Consider the following 15,673-nt stretch of genomic DNA (forward strand, 5'->3'; position numbering starts at 1 on the left):
TGGATTAAAAGAGCAAAATATTAGTATCACTTTGTGCATACATTAGTCACTCATAAATACATTTGTATGAAATAGCTTAAGTTACAACTCCATTCTTGTCAAAAAATATACTTCAAATTCACTATTCTTGTTTGTTTTGTTTTCACATGACATTTTATGGTATTTTATCAGGTGGATATATTTTTTGTCACTGCTGTCATGATTTTACCCTTTTCCTCCAAGAATTTAGGCACAGATGGCCTCATGCACAAAAATAAATAAGAAACCTGCTTGAAGGGAAAAGAATTCTGTTCAGATAGCTTAGGATAGTCTAATAAATACAATTTTGTTTATAAAAATATTTTGGGTTTATAAAAGAGGGGAGGAGACGGTCTCCCACATGGAAAGGATGTTAAGTGAAAAGTGCTGTATAATATTTTTTAAGAGATTTTGTTTTAAACATATAGTACCATTATGAATATATATTTTATAATAATCCTGTTTCTTAGAACCTTAACGTTCACTAGAAGTAACAAATGCTGTTTGCTTCCTTTTGTCTGTTGTCTTATTGCCATTTTGAAAGATGCCTAGTTCAGAAGGGTTCCATATAATTGTGCTTTTGTAAGGCTGTCCTTCCGACTCAAACCAGTGCTCCCAGTCCGTTGAAACGGCTGCTGTTTGCTGTGAATACCCGAATGGCTTCCCTGCTCCATGGAAGACTGGTGGATTTCTGAAGTCTCCATTGAACTCTGATTGAGGGACTCTGCTGAGCTGTTGGGGCTCACGTCCACGTACTCTCTTTTTAACACCGGGCTATTTTCGATGTTTTTGCTACTGCATAACTGGACAGTGATTCTTTCATTTTTTTGGTCTCTTGCTTCTTTTGTTTTGTAAGCGGGCATTTTTTCCTGTTTACAGCTAGTGCTGATGTCAATATTCAGACCACTGTCTGTTCTCAGGAAGCAAGAATCCACAAGTCTGCTTTGGCAGATATCATCTCCCTCTGAGCAGCTATCTGCTTTGTAGCTGGCATAGATGGGGCTTGTTCGACTGTCTCCCTTCTTAATAGGGCTGCTGTAGTACTGCTCTGAAAAACTACAAGGTGACAGCCTGCCAGTGTTCCTGTAAGAATATGCACCAATATCCTCCACACTCAACTGCCTCCATCGCCCAGGCAAGTCTTCTTCTGAAAGGTGGGTGCTCCTGCAGTCATTCCTCATTTTCTGATTTGCTAAAGCCTGCTGTGGTGTTATGGCTGAGAAATGAAAAGGTTCATTTGCATAAGGAGGCAGACTCCTAGTAAAAGTGGGTGAATTCTCATTGTCATCGGCAAGCTCCATGTGCTGTGTGGGTTTGGACTTTGCAAACCTAGGACTTCCCTGATGCTCGTAACCTGCAGGTGACTTTCTTTCAAACAGTTCATCTCGGTTGCTCATGTAGATTGCTTGCTGTGAGGCAGTCAGAGTGTTAGCTTGGGCATTCTCCTTCTCCTCGGATGTAACACTGAAGCTGGAATAGGAGCTGGAGGTTGGCAGAGAAGTAATGTACTCTGGGAAGGCTTCGTGAGAGAAGCTGGAATGGAAACCGTCTTCTTCAACGGTGCTGTCTGTAGAGTTCTGGGACCTCAGGAACCCTGCATCTTTCACTTGTGTGTCCACACTTGGCCTCCTCTCCCTCCTCCTCTCCTCTGGGCAGTAAAGGGCAGTGTCACTGCAATAGATGTCCGACTTGTACTGGGGTCTTTGTCCAGGTTTTCCAGCAGAGTCCTGAAAATTCATATCCCTTGTAGATGGACTTGACAAGTGTGAAGACAAGCTGTTTGGATCTGGTTTTTCCAGTACTTTGGCAATGACGCAAGTGGGTATGGTATCAGCATAAGATGTGTGGCACAAAGGGACAGAAAGGCTGCACCCGTGTTTTTCCAGATGGATGCTGATTCTTTCCTGAAAGTCTGATGGCAACTGTAACATAAAGAAATGGCAAAGGGGACAGGAGAAAAATGTGCATGTCAATACAGGTATCTTCTTGGGCTTACGAACACTGATAGATGAGTGCTGTTTATGACATTACATAGCTCACTATATATGGTTCTTTAACTCTTTTGATGGCCACAATCTTTGTGCATTTCTAGAAACAAGTGTAACCAAATGACTCATTTTTTAATATCTGGAAATCTTAATCTGCTTCCTCTCATGGAAAACACTGTGAAACTCAAATGTTTCCTTCTGAGTTAATTCAGGTAGGATAGGAATGATGTAAAAAATGTAGTAAACAATAATCTTAAAAAGACATGTAGGGAATTACAGTCTACAGCAACACTTTCCAGACTGCATGCACGCGCATGATTTGTGGTTGGAGGAGGTGGGGCGGGGTTTGCAGAGGCCCCTGCTGGGGTGAGGTGAGAGATCATATCTCTTTCATTTTTCTTTTGCTCTCTTCTAATCCGTTGTGCCTCCAACATGGTGCCAAATTCACTCCTGCCCTTCAGCATTGCATCTGATATACTTAAAGCAATGATACTGGCTGCTGTGACGGGAGCATTGCTGTGCTGAGGAGAAGCAAATCAAACTGACTACCTTGCCCCAGCACTTGCACACTGCTTGTCAGATCACCCATCCATGTAAATCTCAACATGTTCCCCTCTTCCAGCAGCTGCTAGCTGACTGCTTTTCTAGTTTCTTACTACACTGAGAGAAATAAGACCTAAGACCTTAATCTACATTAAGATTCCTATGGAAGACAATTCAGAATTAATAAGTCTGTTATGCATCATAAATCATGTAGTTTTTGGAGAAAGTCAGGACTAGCTCAGTGGAAGGTGGTTCCACCTGCTATTGTGGCATGTGGACCAGAAGAGATTGAGAACCTGCATTCCTTGATGAATCTCAAAAGCCTGGTGGGTAATGCCTAGGCAGATATTCCTAAGCATGCTTGGCAGTCCAATTTTATCTGTTTTGCATATTTCAAATCTCTACCAATGATCAGTGAGTAATATGAGGGAGTGCCACATGATGGCTGTCTCAGTATTTCTTGCTGGAAATCAAAAGAACTCATGTTTGAACTAAGTTTTGAGTTTGACTCTGATAGTTCCTTTGATATCCATATTGATTTATGCCACTTAGGAATTTAGCTGTTGAATATTTGGCTGAACTCTGATTTACTCAATGCTTTCTATTTACAACTAGAAATCAGGTTCCTCTTTACCAAATATTCAGTGATCACTCTTGTAGCCCTAATGATTGCACTCCCTCCTTAACTTTGTTTCTCTGGAGGAGAGAACACTACACATACTGAACTGGTGTTCTCCTGCTTCTATTTTAGGCAAGAGAAATTTAAAGTCCTTGCTCTTTGTAATGAACTCACATCGTATAATATATGGAACTTCTCTTTTAGCTTCACAGAAAAGTTTTTAAAGTTAGTTTAATCCCTCAGATTCAATATATTCAAGACATGGCATGTTGTGAAATGGCATTCTTGTTAATGTGGAGTAGGATGAGTGTTTTTTCAACCAACAGATCTTCCAGGGTATTTTGGATTAATCTTTATGTTATCAATTAGCTCATATATCTTCCATTGGAAATAAGGAGTCTGATATTGCCATTCTGCTAGCAGACAGCAATATCAGTCATTGTATGTACAGATGCAGCAAAGCTTGAATAAACAGGTTGTAAAATAGGGCTGCTGTAAATTGCCAGAGAAATGAGGAAAAGAAATACAGTTTATTTGACATGAAGCAGCTGTATGGGGCAGCTATTATTTTAGTACCCTGTAACACAACTGTCTTTTATATACATTATTTAGATTATGAATTGTGTTGAGAAAAAGAAGATTGTTTTTTGGGTATTGCACTGGAAACTGGAATTACTGTAATGACATTTCTGTCACATTACTATATTATACTATAGTTTAGGCTTCTGGATAATCTACAACACTTTGTCAGGCAATATTTACATTTGTAAGGAATGTATTGGCTGTGACAGCACATTCATATTTGCTGAATTAATAAATACTTGGACTTTCGAGTGAAGACTTTACCTATTTGAGTTTACAACAGTCTGGGAAACTCTGGGGAGATCCCACACTTGTCATAGTTTTATGCAATTGAACAACTAAGTACTTTTAAGATCCTAATTCTTGCTAACAGGTAGGGTGCTTTCAAATGTGTGTAATGTCATGATAACTCCTGGGTATAAATTGCTAAGGGAAGTCACTTACTAAGAAAAAATAACAGGAACAAGATAATGGTTAATTTGGAAGTTCTGTTTCAGTTCCTGAAAATCATTGTCCATTTGATGGAAGAGTCTTACTCTGTTCTTATTTATCAGGGTTATTTAGTACTCTGAAGCAGTCTGCTGGCTTAGAAATGGTTTATACACTCCGCATTCAATTTTGCAGCACTCCATTGCAGAATTGCACAAGAGAGAACATTTGGGGGGACATTAACCTGATAGGATTAGTAAAGGGAAGGACTTTCTCCATGACCTTCACCAAAGCAATATATTGGTGCTGTTGCTTTGTGTAGGGCCTGCATCCCTAAAGACAGCCTTTTTCACTAAGATAACATTTGCCTCTCATTTAGGAGTCTGTTTCTCAAGCCTGGTTTCCTTGGAAGCGAGGATTATTAATTAAAGTTTACACCTTGGAAATCAACCATTCATTGCTCTGGTTGCTTTAGAAAAAGATATTTGTTCTGTCAGTTCATTTTAAAATTCAGTTTTAGAAATTAGCTGGACTGGAAAATAGCTTCAGGAAGAAAATTGATTATATCAGAATCTCTGATGCCTGCAGCTAGTCATTTCCCTGCTCTCACCCTCCATTCACCCCCAGTATTTTCCAGCCAAGAGTTCTCACCACTTTCGTTTTGCCAAAACCTTTATTTTGCATGTGATCCACACAGGGCCATTCTATCAGATAGCAGAGGTTTTGGGGAAGAGAGTACTTCAAAGTTCCATCACTGGCTATGATTTTTTCTGCACCTCTCTGAGCTGCACAGGATGCCAGCAGGCATGCAAGTTTTAAAGGGGCAGTGGGGGGACCAAAACCTTAAGGGCGAATAAGTTCTGGAATTACATATGTTCTGGAATAACCTCTTTTCCATAAAATATTTATTTCTTTGAAAATTCACCAAGTTCAGTCACGTTACCTCCGAAAGCTTATGTGCCCTGTCGTAATTCTTGCTGCACTGGAGCAACTGAGCAGCTAAATTGCAGTCCTTCCTATAGAGCTCCTAGAAAAACAAAAAATAGCCTGTTTTTTAAGGTTTCCAAATAGCTTGTAGCTTTCAGCATTTCTACCATGCCCAAGCAGTCTTTTAAAAATTGGCATTGGGGAAATTTGAGCATGCTTTAACTTTTAAATACATTAAGATGCTGTGCTTCTTGTGCAGTCCTGAAGTGTTTGCCCCTTTGCTCTTGTGAGGGCTGATAAAATCACTAAAAAGAAAATTTTTAGAACTGTTACTACAGGACAGAATTCTTCATATCAAAAGATGGATACTTACCATTAGGAACTGGACTTTATACTGTTAACATTCATGGTGCTATGAAGGCTAAAATAAACATGATCTATTAAACAAAAAGAACATTTAAGAACAGACAACTTTTAGTGAGTATTATCCAGATCAGGGCTAAGATACTACTGAAGAATATGCCTAATAATCTTAGAATCATAGAATAACCAGGTTGGAAGAGACCCACCGGACCATCGAGTCCAACCATTCATCTTATGACACTGTGGAGGAAAGTCATTGCAGAAATATGTATTGTGTATATATATATTTTTTTAAAAAAGCCTTTTTCTCCTTGTTAAACTTTCATTTGGTTCCCGGCTCCTTTCATATCTTGCAGAAAACAGCTATACAAATATATAAAATCTCACTGTGGAACAGGATATTTTTACTGTGTAAGAAATTACCATGACAATTCCAAAAAGGGAAAAAGAGAATTTAAACAAGCCTTTTATACTGTTTTATATTGGATGACTTCCACAGCTTAATTCATGGGAAAATTCAGTATATAGATCTGCCCTTTGTCTAAATTGAGTTTAGCACACACGACTTTATCTGAATCCTTCAATCCATATCTTTGGGTCCATGATGGTAAGAGTTTTATGTTGCTTCTCCAGATGTACATGCCATTAAAACATCAGAATTTGACTTTTTAGGTGGATGTAGATGAGACAGAAAAAGCATAGAGAAAGCATATGGACACAAGACTTTGTCAAGCTGTAAAAATTAGAAAATGTTTACAGGCAAAAGGTATTCAATACTGAAATTATTTGAATTTTCTCTGATGCTAGTGTTACCATTTCATTGCACACATATTTTTACTGTACCACGTGTTCTTTTAAAAACTGATAAAGAAATTTCCTATGAAAAGGAAAGGTGGAAATTCCTTGTGCTTGAAACACCATTTTACAGGTATTCTGTAATAACACATGCAACAAGATGTTCCTGGGAGTCTGTGAGGCATGGGGGCAGTAAATGTAGTTTTCCTATGATCATCAGCCTACTTTATCTTCATATTAAAGGGCCTTTAGCTACTACTGGCTTGTGGGGCTGCTTTTGTTTGCTTGATCTTTCAGACCTGCCACTTCTACCTTAAGTATACTGGGAAGATACATTGTTTTATTTAGGTCTTAGATTTTATATTAGTATATATTATTTTTATTCCTGAAAACAGATGCAAACAGTAGGAATCCAAGAATTCAATTTAGAAGCAAAATCTGTTGGATGCACATGTGATTCTGACATGTTACATGCACATTAGATGCATAATGTATTGCTGCACAAAGTATAGCATAGGCAAGTATTCCAAGTCCCATATGGCATTACTAGGCGCACAAAAATGAAATCACTCAAAAATCGAATCCTTTCTTCAAAAGCTGTGAGGCTCCGTTTCTGAGAAGCAGTTGTCATGGAGAGCACAAAAAGCTTTTCTGACACTTTATTTTTAGCAGCTTTAAAAAGTACTACAGAAAAATTACATGTGAGTTGAATGTGTCACGTGTACTTTCTTCTCAACACACAGGGACATACCATGGGACTAGAGTGACTTTCTGTCCTTTAATGTTTATCTGAATGGAAACAAGCCACGTCTGTGGCAACTAGAACAATGATTGATAATTAATGCCAAAAGTGTTTTCCATGGTCTAAAACATGATTTTTCATCAAAAGCATCATTTTACATATCTGTCAGAAGAATAAGGGGAAATACAGTGGGAGGGAGAAATATTGGCAAGACAAAAATGTATTTGTCCTATGTAGGATACTTCAATTTAATGCTATATCTACTCATTAGGTATAATATTAATGATTTGTTTCACACTTCTTTAATTTAAAATTTGGAATTTAACTGTTACTTTTATTAGCAATGCTACATAATTGTGGACAGAATTTTATTTATGAATGTGAATCAACCTCAAGTATGAAGAAATGACACTGTTATTAGAGGCATCTGAATCATACTATAGTCTTCAGAGTAATTCATAATAATTCTTGGAAGAAGAGAACTTGGTAATCTGGTCCACCTGCCTTTAAGAAAACGTTAGTATTTTAATCACTTCTTCAAATGTAGGCTCAAACTTGACTCCATGAAGTAGTGTAAATCCATATATACTTATTGGCAGAACTTTACAGGTTTTCCTCTGTTTTAGATCTGAGGTATTTCTATTGATTTCAGCTGAATTAGTCTGGATGCATACCTGTGCTTCTATAAAAGCTAAATGTAGCCCATTACATTTACCACACTCTGTTAGTTACAACTATTAAAGTTGTCAAGTAACTGTTGTTTCATTAAAATTTCTATAGAAGTAAAGGGTCAGATTATGAACTCTTTGTTTCTGTCGGAAAGCTATTAATTGCGTAGACACAATTCACATCAGCAGGCGCATTAATGGGATCTAATGCTCCCTGCTATGATTATGAGTTCATATGAAATATGGGAAGACTGAATGTAAGATGCTGAAAAATAAGTGCTTACAGAAACATGTCTTCTGTAGATGAATTTTTAATTAAATGCGTAAGGAATGGCACATTAATGAACTAAATGCCTGTGAAGTTCCTTTCTTTGCTGTCTTTTTAGGCCTGTCCCTGGAAGGATTTCATGAGCTTGGTTGCCAGCTGCAATACGCATGCCAGTTACCAGCAGTGTTTAATGAGATGCAGGGTGACAATTGCCAGAGACAAATTGTTAAACTTGAATCACAGCAGGGTAAAACTTGCATCCCACTCCTGCAGTGATCTCAGTGACCAGGTTGGGTCACTCCTACCTTCTGCTAGCAGAGCTCACTGCTACTGGGCATCCCATTTCAGTGAGCAAAGGCTGAAATATCAGAAGAATTGCAGGAAATGTAGGATTCTATACTGTGCCTAAAATCCTTATCATGAAATCTCACTCCATACATATGTCCACTCGGTCACCCTAAGCATGTGTTTCCATCAATTTGCTATACTAGACTAAAACCAATGGCAAAATCGATGTAGGAATATTGCCATTTCTTAGAATATTTTTTTCATCAGTTTTAAGTCAGGCATAAGAAAAAACTATCTATGAAAAGTCTCACCCTAACCCCATAACATAAGGAGAACTGAATTTACAAAATGATGAGAACACTCAGACATGACTGTTGAGGTAACAAGTTACATTTTATGTAAATAATACAAAATTATTCAGTAATTTCACGGGAATTTCATGGCTTAATTTATTCTGAATATAACTTCAATATGTATCCATAATTCAATACTTACATTGTCTTCTGACAACTTATCTATTGTCACCTTGGCCTCTATTAAGTGATTATTGAGTGCAATTATTTCATGGCTCAAAGCCCGTTTTTCTTCTTCATAATGTTGACCCTGTGTAGAAAATGGAGTAGTCAGTATTTTATCAGCTGTCAGAATACATCAGAATAAAGCCCAAAGGGTGATGTCATTCTCAAATCCAGTGAAAAGCACAACAGACCAATATTTTTTCCCCCCTATTTATATTTTATATTCACTCGGCAGATGAGGCAGTGTGCTTTGATAACGTGGAAGTCAAATCGAGCTCACATTAAGGACAGTCACAAAAAACTCTAGCTAGCCCGTGCGAAAGCATTCAATTCATCAGCTACTCCTTCTTTGTTATAAGGCAGGGCTTCTAGCCTGGAAGGGACTTGAGCTGTTCTTGGCTTTCACTACAATAATGTTTCACTTAAGTCATTAGCTCCCATTATCATCGGGAAGGAAGAACAAAATTTAAAAAAGAAAGTAGCTGTGTTTGAGCCAATTTCTTTTTAGCTGTTGACTGTGCTGACTGCTTTAAAAGCCTTGAATGAAGTTGTTCTTTCCTCAAGATGAATGTTTGTCTGATTGCAAGGTTAATACTTATTAGCAGAATGTGGCCCACTGTGGGATAACAGGAGAATAGTCTGATTTGAACTTCTTGCTGCCCACTAATATAATCTTGCTACCAGTAGGCTGCAAGTCTTTATTATGTATACAAAGAAATCAGTGGGAAAAGTAAAGTGCCACTGATCCTTCCCATACTGTGTCCAATTTTCATATTACAGTGTTTATTGCACCTTCTCATATATAAAAAATTATTAGTAATAATAATTTACAACTGTGTCTCCAATTTTATGTTAGTATTAAAAAGTATGCCAGCTTCTTAATGCTCTACTTAAGATCAAGGCATCTTCCTTGCACTCAGAGCTGCATAGAACCATGGTAACATGAAGGTTTGCAAATTGTCTGGAGGGATCATCTGGAAAGCAGCATTGCAATAAGAACAGAAAGTCGGGTAAACTTTAATGTACAGCTCTTGTTTTGTGAACTCAATCTAGTGACAAATACAGTCTCACTTCCCATTCTAAAACTGTGAAAGTAATTTGTGAAGGACTTTCTCCAGCAGGCTGATTGTATTAGCTACTGAAATTTCCCAAATGCCATATTGCCACAGTCACATAAAAATCTTCCATGAAAACACATTCAACATTGTCAGCTAATTGACAGCAATGGGAGTTGTGTGTTTTGAAGTCTAAAGGAATATCAAGGTTAATTATCCAGCTGCAAAACACCAGGCTAGAAGGATGATTAAATTGGAAGTCACAATCTAAGTTGCTATTTAAAGAAAAACACCTTCTCAAATGGTCTAAGCAAACCCACAGCTTGCTATAAACAGTGCAGATATGATTGAGGTGTCTTTTTGAAGGTCTGGACTGGCCTATTTTTATGTCAGCTTTTCTACCGACCATCTGTTCCCCACTGCTGCAAGACCTCCATCCTGGCAGCACAGCTCTGCCTGGGGGCTGGTTCAGGCTTGACACCTCTTCTGTTGTCATACCAATTCATCAGGTGCCCATGCTAGCTCCCCAGGGACTACATCAAGAAAAGCCAAAACATAGCTTTGAGAGGTTGCCCAAGCTCCAATTGCATTGATTTCCACAAGACATGTGATCTTAGGGGCTGTGTTGTTTAATTAGGAAAAAAAATGTAGTTGCATACAAGACCCTTAACTCTCATTGATTTTATTGTGAGTAAACAGCTAGGCACTTTCTAATGTGCACCTCTAGAAATCTGTCTCCTCTTAGAGTATGACTGAAGAGTTAATTTTCAAAGGTAATGAGGTAGATGAGTGCTATATTGCCATCTCCAAGTAACTATACACCTGGAAGAAAATGTGTCCCTTCACTTTTCTGAGCTGTTTCATGCTTTTGAAGGATCCAGGCCCACGAAACGCAGGCTTAATCTTCCAAATACCAATTTGTACTGAAGATTTTATCAGTCCTTGTATGAGAAGTTGTCATCAATGCCAGGACAGCTGATTTGAAAGACTCTCTTATGCTTTAAGTTTCTCTGATTTCAATAAGAGTTGCTCTTGCCTAACCAAATTGAATTTGACTCAATATATTTTATAGTTCAGGAAAGATCATCTGATCAAGGATTTACAGTCTTTGGCAGTAGAAACTCATAAAAGGGCAGCAGATTCAGGCTTTAGAAGCAGTACTTTCAATTGTATTGAATAATGCTGAATCTGACTGAACTATCATTTCATTTTATTTCATTTATGATAACTTTTTGTTTTATATTTTCTAAACTTTGTATCAGACCAAATGTGACTTTAAAACATATGTTATATTTGTTGAACTGTAAAATTTGTCTCAGTCCAAATTTATATTATACCAGTCAGCAGATAGACACCAAAGTCTTCTCAGCAGTTCTGTGAAGGATGAGGAATGAGAAAGAAAGGTCAGTCCCAGTCTTTCTCTTGAAATCTGTGCTGTTGACATGAGCGAAGAGTCTGTCCCATTTTACAAAATGAAGTAACCTAAGGCTGGACCGGACCCTGAAAATCTTTGACATATTGGTGACATGTTGTGTGTCCACTTTTGAAAGTTCAAGGCTTCGGCTGGATGTTATTGTGGTCCAGTGGTGGCAACAACAGGACAGAAGCTTAATCTTGACATCAGCTTGGGTAAAACGGAGCAGCTGGGAGAAGTGATGCGGTAGTGCTGGATCACTGCATTAAAAGGTTTGCTGGTTACTGAGGGCTGCAATTTTGAGCTCTCTAGTTGCAGTCAGATAGTCATATTTTCAACATTAAGCACAGATGTCAGCGAGGGATGAAAAGGGGACAGGAATCATAATACCGATGCTATGCCTGCAAGTTGCAAATAAAAATGCTTAGACCTCTTGATGTCTGGTAGATTTTAGATGCTTGGTCTTCCTGCTCTTTCATAAGTCTGGTGACCTCACCCCTCTCCTTTTGGCAATACTTTCTGTTCTGCAGGTGTTATGGATATGACAATAGCTTGCAGCTGTGCTGAGGGCTCCTGAAGTCCACTCCAAAATGCCATAGCTATTGGCTAGGGACTGAGCTTCTGATGGATCTTTGTTCAGAAATCTTTGTTGAGTCAGCTCAGTGCATCTTGCCCCTGCCTCCTTCCTGGCACAGATCCAGAATAAAAACATGCAGCTCTGTAGTGTCTGACTAATTTGATAGAACTGCAATCTTGTGCCCACATCTGACTCCGACCAAATTTGTACCGCAGAGTAACTCCAGCAGTGCACAGTGCTAATATTGATGTTGGGGGAACAGGGAGCTCAGAACACTTGCTCCTAGCCTGGATTTAGCATGAGACTCACTGCTTTCTTCTCAGTCCTACCTTCTTTTCAGATATGATGAAGGAATTGGGTATCTGCTCTTCACAACAGGATCAGACGGTATAATGAAACTTATCATCTCTGTCAGGAATCTTATTTTTTTTACAGTTTGTATCTATCACTGTGACAATATGCATCATATCTTCAGAGATTCTTAAAAATAAAAGGTGTGACTTTCAAAAGTGTTTGGTATCATCTATCAATCTATCTGCAGTATAAGCGGAGTGAAAATAGTTTTGGTTGGTTGGTATGGCATTAATAGATAAATGTGTTTTAAAAACTAACAAAAGCTGGATGAAAAGATCCATTTTTCTTGTGTATTAGTGGACCCATGAAGGTTCCTACTCTAGTCATTTCAGCAAAAATGGAGCTGGCTAAAAGCTGGCTGTCTCTCTGGTTATGTTTTAGTCTCTCTTCAATGCTTTCCAGTATCAGGAGTGTCCTACTGTAAAGCAGTGTCAGCCTATTAGTCAAGGCTAGATTGCTTACTGTCATCTCTGCTGTCCCTGGTGGAGCTTTGAGATGTGTACAGATCTTTTGAAATCAGTCTCAATTTTGCAAATGAGCAGTGCTTATCTATGGAAATGTCAGCCTTTTCAAAAGTGACGAAGTAAATCTATTCTTGATGTTCCTGTAAGGAGCATTTAAATGGATCACATTCCAATGCTACTGTAAAAATGATATAATGGTAGTAGTGACCATCAAGACAGGCTGGCCGTGTTCCTTTGGAAATACGCCTGAATGACAGACAGAAAGACAGACTTGTTCTGTTAAAGATTTCACCAAAGTGACGTTATTATCCTATCCTGAATGCCTGGACAGAGGTTTACTGCAATGTTTTTAGATGCGGACTACAGACAGAACTTTGTTTCCTTTTTCTTTACTACTGTGCTTGTCCAGGAGGAAGGAATTTCTCCTTGTTCCACAGGACAAATTCCCCATCTTTTTGAATCAGTGAAACACTGTTAACTCAGTACTTTTCACAGAGAGCATCAGTCAGGGTGTACTTTCAAAACAAGATCTGTGTTATTTGAAGATGTTATTTTATAATCCCATTGAAATAATCCTGTGAAGGATAAAATAGAGCAACTGCAGATGACACAAAACTGGGAAGAGTGGCTGCTACACCAGAGGATTGCAGTACAGGTTGGGGAACAATGTGATTGAGAGCAGCCCTGTGGAGAAGGACTTGGGGGTTCTGATTGATGAGAAGCTCAACATGAGCTGGCAGTGTATGCTCGCAGCCCAGAAGGCCAACTGTATCCTGGGCTGCATGAAAAGAAGCGTGGCCAGCAGGACAAGGGAGGTGATTCTGCCCCTCCATTCCTCTCTTGTGAGACCTCAACTGGAGTACTGTGTCCAGTTCTGGAATCCGCAACATAGGAAGAATATGGAACTGTTGGAACAGGTCCAGAGGAGGGCTCCAGAGGAGGGAAGTTGTGGATTCCCCCTCCCTGGAAGTGTTCAAGGCCAGGTTGGATGGGGTATTGAGCAGCTTGGTCTTGGGGGAGGTGTACCTAACAGTGGCAGGAGAGTTGGAATTAGGTGATCTTTAGGATCCCTTACAACTCAAACTATTCTATGATTCTACGATCTGTCAGTGCATAGCTCATATCCTGGTGAGAAATAAATAAAAATAAGCACCCCTTGTGGAACTGAAGGTTGGGAGACAATGCATAAGGCATGGAAAATTGTCACTGTTGCAGAGGGTACTAGTGTAGCTTAGTTCAAGATTATGTGCATCCTTCTTCATATCCAGAGGTGTCATGAATTCTGCTGAGCAAGCCACAGTTTTGAAATAGTGTTTGAACCATGGGACCTCTTAGTTTACTTGCAGAATTTTAAAAAGAAACCAGGCTAATGTGGGGGATGACTAGGCCAAGGCATATCTAACAATGCAGAGAACACAAGAATGAGAACGCTTTCATGGAAATAAAAACTTCTCTCTATTGTAACTATTTAAGTTAACTGCTGTTCTATTTACAGTACTTCCCCACAGACCACGTGCATAACATATGTTCTATCAATTGGCTCATAAAAAAGTGAAATACAGTTTAGATTTGTACCTACCACTGCTTATTCTCTGCAGTAATTCCTGATACAACTGCTGCATGTTTATTTCTGCTCTGCAGATCTTCATGTTGTTGTGTCAGATCGCATGTTTGTGTGTGTGTATGTTTATGGATGCTTTGGAGCTATGTGAGTTTATTTGCCAGTTAAAAGCCTAGCTATGGATACCTCCTACTCACACTCACTTGCATTCGTGAGCAGAAACAGTGATAAAAACAGTGAACTGAAAAGATGAAAACAAGAAGTAAGGATAATGAAAGGCATTTCAATAAATAATGAAATTGTATCAACTGATATCAGTTCATGACATGAACCTTGAGGTGCAGGATTTGGTGCTGATCCTTCCTTGAGAGCACCATTCAATAAATATTGCATTTTTTGTTTTATTTCTTTGTATAACAATCTTATTTTGATTTAACAATAAAATGAGTATCCAAAGAGATGTTCACTTGCAGACTCATTGAACTCACAAGTCTGTTTTAGAATGATCATCTTTATAAGCAGCTAGGGAAAAAGTGTCAAAGATTTAGTTAATTTATTAGGTACTTCTTTTTCAAGTTACAAACAGAACTGCAAGAACGTGTAGGGCTGTATGCAGAGTCTGTGGCAGCATCCTGATTGCTCTTCATGATGTACCACTGTGTTATCTTTACTTCCCACTTCAGTAATCCCCAGGACACATCCATGTCTCAACGCCTCTTCATAATGCTAACAGACCCTGGCTTTCAGGAATGCTGTTACATTCCTGTAAAGAGTAATGACTAATTCATTATATTTGTTCTATGGTATATCAGATATTTATTTAAAGTGATTTGCAGTTTCCAAGCTGCGAAGAGCATAGGCAAGACTGCATTCTTCAGAGACAAATGAATGACATTAAGGATTTAAAAATACTCACCCTTCTGGGAGGGTCAGAGAAGATATATTGTTGATGTGTCTTATGCCTGAGGCCTTACCTACTGCAAAAATCTCTGTCATGTTGTAGTTCTTCAACTCAAAGAAGATAGTGGAAGAACATTATTCCAATATGACAGGGCTTTCTTATGATAAACACATGGGATAAAAGGAAGTGACAGATGCACGAGGATAGGGTGGGCTCAGGAAGAGACTAGTTTGCCTGCTCTTGCCATAGCTTAAGTTCTTTTGATTTTCTAATTTTGTCTAGAAGGTCATAAAAAAAGAAAGATTTATATTATCATAGTGAAATGAAGGGAATAAAGGCTTCAACTGAGTTACTGGAAAGGAGCAAGACATTTTGCAAAGAGAAAACAAAGTTATGTGAATGGGTGGCAAAAGAAAATAGCATTACTACAGGCCACACAAGGTAGGCTTGTCAGGCTTATGACTTGAAGCTGTCACCCTAATGAATGACTGATGCTTGAACTTTCTAGCCACACAGGTTCGTCTGTGGAAAGAAAGAAACAAATGGAGACAGGATATTGCTTAGACTCTAGCTAAATGGACTTGGAAGAGCAAGTTGCA

The 15,673-nt window shown here is 38.6% G+C and overlaps 1 protein-coding gene across 5 annotated transcripts in view; it reads right to left on the reverse strand.

Moving 5' to 3' along the window:
• Positions 1–539: 539 nt before the first annotated feature.
• Positions 540–15,673, reverse strand: part of BEGAIN (brain enriched guanylate kinase associated) — a 155,919-nt gene continuing 140,785 nt past the window's right edge. For all 5 annotated transcript variants that reach the window (XM_069858794.1, XM_069858791.1, XM_069858793.1 and 2 more), the window contains 3 exons: positions 8,726–8,833; positions 5,123–5,206; positions 540–1,940 (listed from right to left, as the gene is read on the reverse strand). In XM_069858794.1, the coding sequence (XP_069714895.1) occupies positions 567–1,940; positions 5,123–5,206; positions 8,726–8,833 (1,566 nt within the window). In that variant the 3' untranslated portion in view covers positions 540–566. The remainder of the gene's footprint in view (positions 1,941–5,122; positions 5,207–8,725; positions 8,834–15,673) is intronic.

The sequence above is a fragment of the Phaenicophaeus curvirostris genome, chromosome 5 (genome assembly GCF_032191515.1).
Source record: "Phaenicophaeus curvirostris isolate KB17595 chromosome 5, BPBGC_Pcur_1.0, whole genome shotgun sequence".
Lineage (NCBI taxonomy): Eukaryota > Metazoa > Chordata > Aves > Cuculiformes > Cuculidae > Phaenicophaeus > Phaenicophaeus curvirostris.